The sequence below is a fragment of the Chanodichthys erythropterus genome, chromosome 16 (genome assembly GCF_024489055.1).
Source record: "Chanodichthys erythropterus isolate Z2021 chromosome 16, ASM2448905v1, whole genome shotgun sequence".
Lineage (NCBI taxonomy): Eukaryota > Metazoa > Chordata > Actinopteri > Cypriniformes > Xenocyprididae > Chanodichthys > Chanodichthys erythropterus.
This window is the reverse complement of record NC_090236.1, coordinates 27,213,511-27,219,514: the sequence shown is the minus strand read 5'-3', so window position 1 is coordinate 27,219,514 and position 6,004 is coordinate 27,213,511. Positions and strand designations below refer to the sequence as shown.

At 39.1% G+C, this 6,004-nt stretch overlaps 1 protein-coding gene across 1 annotated transcript in view; it reads left to right on the top strand.

Moving 5' to 3' along the window:
• The first annotated feature begins 702 nt into the window (after positions 1 to 702).
• kcnn1a (potassium intermediate/small conductance calcium-activated channel, subfamily N, member 1a) overlaps positions 703 to 6,004 on the top strand; it is a 29,059-nt gene continuing 23,757 nt past the window's right edge. Inside the window, exon 1 of the mRNA XM_067363117.1 lies at positions 703 to 1,686. Coding sequence (XP_067219218.1) covers positions 703 to 1,686 — 984 coding nt within the window. The remainder of the gene's footprint in view (positions 1,687 to 6,004) is intronic.

The following is a 6,004-nucleotide window of genomic DNA, read 5'->3' as shown; positions in this document are numbered from 1 at the left end:
CTTAAATAATGAATAATTAATTGACATTTCTATAGTTAATATACTCATTTTTATATTTTTTAGCTATACTTTTCAAGGGATATTTTTGTAGGCTAATACTCTTTCTGATCAGTGAGCAAATTGTCCTTTTGGGTTTGTTCTCTAAACTGATTTGCAGATTATGTCTCATGATTCATATTTATCTATTTATAAATAGTTATCTGTTAAAACGTCATGATAATTCGAAGCCTTATAAAAGCCATATCAGACTCGACTCATCGTCCTGACTAAATATGCTCGTCAGATTTTGCTAAACTATTGTCTTACATTGTATATATACGCGCAGGTTTGGACATAGGCTTTACGCCATAAGATTAACCACTTTTATAACAGCGGTACACCTGTCACGTGAAGTGATGTTCTTTTTAATTTTTAATACTATCATGCAGTGGCAAATCCCGCCGAGACATTCAGCTTTCGCCGCGTGCATGACCTTGCTAATACCTAATTCACATCTCAGGTTAAATCTTATCAACTGTAAACATAAAGCGGTTTTCACACGAGGGCGGTGTTCATCCCAGCGATGACATCACGAGGCAGGTCTTGCTCAAGCCCACCAATGAGACAAGGCAGATCGGTTCTTTTGGGGCACATCGCAATGAATGGGTGTCGGTGCTTTACAAGGCAAAGGAGCAACCACAACAAGACGCGGATATTGAGGGGATGCGGCATCGGCACGCGGGAGCTGTCCACCAGCAGCACACCAACGACGCGGACGCTCGTGACAGTGAGAAGGAAGGATCTCGTCCAGTCGCCCCGCTCTTTAGTCTGCCGCCCCCACCGCCATCGATAAAGGAGCGATCCACCTCCTCACATCACAGCCGACATGTACAGTCTTGTCCGGACCGCGGCACCAGGAACGGCGAGTGCCTGCCTTTGACCGGCCGCTGCAGCCTCGCACCGGGAGCGCACATTGACCGTCAGTCTTACGACAACCAGCCGCATCCGTTTCCAGGGGCCTCATCTGGCTATCAGTGTCATTTTGAGGGGCTCTCGCAGAGCAGCCATTCTCCTCAGCACACATCTTCCGTTTCCCCGCAGCCCTCCCCATCTGATCTGCTGCCGCCGCCTCTGCCTTCGCACATTTCTTATACGCGGGATACGCGCCAAAAGAGTGCTAATTACAAACAAGAAATTGTACAGCGTGGCGTCGGGGAGGGGGGGCGTCGAGACCAAAACCAGTTGCTGCAGCAACCTTGTTATAATCAACAAAAGGACCCCTCCTTTGAGCTACTCTTGCCAAACTCTGGCCAAGGACAGATAAATGCACGCGAGGAAGCCGAGAAGGAGAGGCAATTAATTGAGCCTCAGGCTCAGTTACTGTTGGGCAGCAGCTTACCCATCAACTACTGCATCAGCAGATCGGGGCAAGTGTGCAGAGACCAGCAGGCGCTGCTGTTGCAGCATCAGCATCAGCAAGCTCGCGCGCAGGAACACAGCCTCCAGCGGCAGCAGAGTGACCAAGACGGCAGGTACCAGGAGGGGGAAATCGCACTCTGTCAGCCGTATCAATGCGAGCGCGCGCTAGAGAGAAACTCGTCGGTGTCTAGTAGTGAAAACAGCAGCCCCCCGTACGGCTCCAGCAGTCAACTGTGGCCAGAGCCCCACGACAAGGAGGAAAGGAAAAATCGAGCAGGCAAATACAAGGTAGGTTGTTTATGTATGGGCACCAGCACAGCTTTCAATATGCAACTCATATAGAAAATACGCTGCGTTATAACGCGACCACGCCTGTTATATGTATGTATGTATGTTGTTGTTGTTCTTTTGCTGCTCTTAAATGAATAATCGTGAGGTTAAGCTTTTGAGTCGGCTAATTTGATTTGCTAAAACATGTATTCGTAAGCAGCATATCAACATGATGACATCAAGCACACTGCATCTCATGCATACACTCACGAGGACATAAAAACCCTGTGCCTTTCAAATCTCTCTCTCTTTCTCTCTCTCTCTCACACACGCACACAGACGTTTGTTAAATTTGACAGCATAGTGCATATAAACTTGAAATTTCTCTTCTTGTGAAGGGTCTTCATGCAGTGCAAATTTGTAAATGTAGTTAAATATGGTAATTCAAATGGAAAAAAAATAACTATGCAAAGGTTGGACAATCATGTTGGCATTTAAAATGCAACAAATGAATTTAAGTCTTTAAACTCTTAAACTATAATTTCAATTAATCCTTACAGCCATACTACAAAGGCACAACAACGCAGTAATCCAGCACTGTAGAAAAAAAGGTTTTGTGGTTGAATATTGATGGAATTGATATCAATTTTCACTCTTTGTTTTTCCTCTTAGTTTGAGCACCCATCTGCCACAGGACAGAACAGTCTAAAATGAAATCCAATTTCACTCATAACTCAATTATCATTTACTTAATTTTTGCGTATGAATCTTGAATCTTTCTTTGCATGTGCAAAATTAAAATGGATCCAATTTCACTCATAACTCAATTATGTCTTACCCATTTAATTTTTGCTTTTGAATCTTGAATCTTTCTTAAAATGTTCTGAATTTAAACAAATTTAGACTACTGCAGATATCTGTGTTATATGAATCTGTGCCACTTTTACAGCGTGCCCAAATGATGCCCTCATTATTTGCCGTGCCAGTGCCTTCATCTGCAGATCATTCAAAAGACTCGAACAGCTCCCAGGGCTCCATTTATTTTTCTGACCCTGTTATCTGATGCCACTCACCGAGGCTCCATTCATGTCTCCATTCTGCTTCATGCTCTCTCTCTCAGGTCCTGAAATACCTTTTATTACGTCGATCACAGTGGCTTATCTTCTTGGCTGGTAGTAGCCAAGACTCATAAAGTAAGAGATTATATACCAGAATATATGTGAACAAATAATGTGGTGATTAAAAACGTGAATTAGATCAAAATCAGCACGAATCCCTTTACTGCAGTAGTACTTGGCTTTATCATTGTTCTTCATCGAGAAGCATGTCCATTCATTAAAACACACCATATCACAGGTATCTCTAATGCAAATGATCATCTTTTGTACACAGGAAAACATTTGTTTAGATTCTCTTCTTAATAATTCATTTTAAACTGTAATTTCTTTACCACTATTCTCACCAGATGGATTTGTAAGAATCTAAAATTTAATATAGAAAACTAAATCACTTTTTTTCACATGGGTTTTCGGAACAAGTTACACAGCAGCTAAAATGTTGGACAATGGTTCGCCAACCATCCCAAATACAGACTTTTTTTTGAGCTGTTTCCAGAGTTTCAAGGCTGGACTAAACCCACTTGTACGACAGGAAGAGAGCTAACAAAGGAAGAAAAATAAACTGACCTTTTCAAAGAAAAAAAGCTCTTGATATCTGATGCTAGATAGTTGAAAGGAAAGATACTAATGAGAGTATACAGTCAAAGGAAATTCATTTAGGCAGAGAGTCTTATCAGTTGAGCTAGAATATAGCGGGCAGGGTGGAGTCAGAGACCTTTAGTACTTCAGAATACTGTGCTCTATTGTGTACAGGCTTTGTTAATGAGATACATGTTACTCTGGTAACGCAAACAAAAGGACTTTTGGAATACATAAACTATCCATTACTTTTCATCTAAAGGACTGCAACAAATTACCTTTAATATTTGTCCCTCACATCCGTTTATTTATGCTCTGTTTCATTTAATTGTATCATTAAATGAAGCTTTGATCTTTAGATCAGGAGTGATTCACTCAAGACGTGTCCAGCTGTACTCTGCAGACACACTGGCAGATTTCCCAACAGACAAATGAGGGAAAACATCATGTATAGTTCTTATAATTGATAACTAAATAATTGATAACTAAACTGAATTTTTCATAAATAACTTTGAATCAACATTCATAACATTTTGCTGGTGTGCTCTATTAAAAAATAACTGTTTACTTGTGTAGGCTGAAATACTTGCCCATGCATTTGTAACATTTTGTTCAACCACACTGTTCTGGCTAATAGCTCAAAAACTATTTTGGCTAAGATCAAGTATATACAGTTACAATATCCTGTGACACAAGCTGAAACCTAATAGTAGTTTGCTATTGGGGTTTTGTGTGATCCACAGTTCCACAAGCACAGACATTGTGCTCTGAAAGGCTTAATATATATTCAACTGTGGTTTACTTGTAAATACTTTTTCATTCCTCCTTCTTGTCAGTGTGTAGAGTTTCCTTTTGACTGGTCTCACTTTGCTTGCTCAGTGATCCTTGCTCTGGTGTCGGAGTAATGTCATGTGAAACTTCTGATAAACCTCTCTAATATAATTAATTGATAGATTATATGATGAAAAATTAAAGACTTCATGAAAGAAAACAATCAACAATTTAAAGTCATATCAGCCCTATCTCCACATTAACACAATGTTACTGTTGTCAAACTGTCTGGCAGTTGATATGATTAAGCACCAATACTGGCATGGCTTCTCTTTATCTACACTGTAAAAAAACTTTTTAACACAACATTTTTTCTTTTGTCAAATCAACCTCAATAATTAATGTGGTTCAGAGAACATAATATTTTGAGTTTCTGTTGATTAAATCAGTCGCCTTCATTGTATTAACTCAAATTTGTAATTTCAATGAACTCAAAATTTTAAGGCAACCAGGATACTTACTTTTTTAAGTTAAACCAACAATTCTTTTTTACAGTGTATAATGAAACAGGCCTGGTGTTAATTCTCTGCATTATTTGTGACATCTTTAACCTATTTAAAAAGAGAGAGACATCAGAATAATGAATAAACTCATTCCAGCAGCATGTCATAGAGGTTCTCCTGTTTATTAAGGGTTTTACCACCTCAGAGCTTAATGCTGTTGTTCCAAAAAGCCATGAAAGTCTGAATGACATTTGTAAGAAAGAGAGCAAGGAAAGGGCTATCTTTAACCATTTAAAGTCTTTCTTTCTTCCTTTATCTTCCTAGCCACCTCATTTCCTCTGTGACTAAAAGGTCAATTTAAATGGGATCACTTTACTCTAAAGGTTTTACGGACATTCAATCACAACAGCCCTTCGTACAGAAAAGAATCACAGAGGCGTTCAGTGTCTTTGGGTGGTAGGCACATTCTTTGTGTTTTGTTTTTTTTTTTGAGCGATATAATAATGTCTAGCATCAAGTCAGGAAATGCGTAGTTTAATCTCAATTGACCCCTAAAGGCTTTTCCAAAACAAAACAAAACACGAGTCTGGTGAAAATGGAATTATTACTTTTCATTCACTAGTGATACCTAATGGTCAGATTGCCAGTGTGATAACAGGAAATGTGTTAGACAGGGTGTTGCTTAAAGTGAAAATATGAGAAAACATTTCACCTCAGCTAGCATCAGAAAGTTGTTTTTTAGATTTAAATATGCAAATATTCTTGGTAAGAACATATAAATAGAGAAATGATTACGCCTGAAATCGTTAAAGGGAAGAAATGATTTTAGTTTCTAAACTTCTAGGTAGATTATTAGCATTTTGTATTCCACACTAGTTTGTACACTAGTTTTTTATTGTTTTGTTTATAATGAATTCTTTTTGAATGTGACCTTGTCAGGTCAGTCCCACTTGCATTAGAAGGAAACACTGAAAGATTGCATAACGCATGTAAGCACAGAGAACGGTGTGAATTTGTATAATGCACTGCAAGTACCCTCTCTTGGTCCTCCAGTACAAAATGTGTCCTTTTTGAAAACATGCCTACTAGTGATGTGTTTTTGCATTATAGCTTTCATACAAAGGTAGATGATTCTGTTGGCATATTCTCCTGTCACTAACGCTGCACCGGTTGCAGTGATTTTAATACCATCAATTTCAAAGTGGCCTCTTCTGTGTTCAGAGCCTCCTATTAATAGTACTGACATTAAAAATTTGACACACTCAAACTTGCATTAGCTGATGGGGTGTTTGGAAAATGGTGTTGTATTAAGTTCAGAATAGCCAGGAAAGAAGTGAATGATATGGCAGTTGTATATAAAGCCAA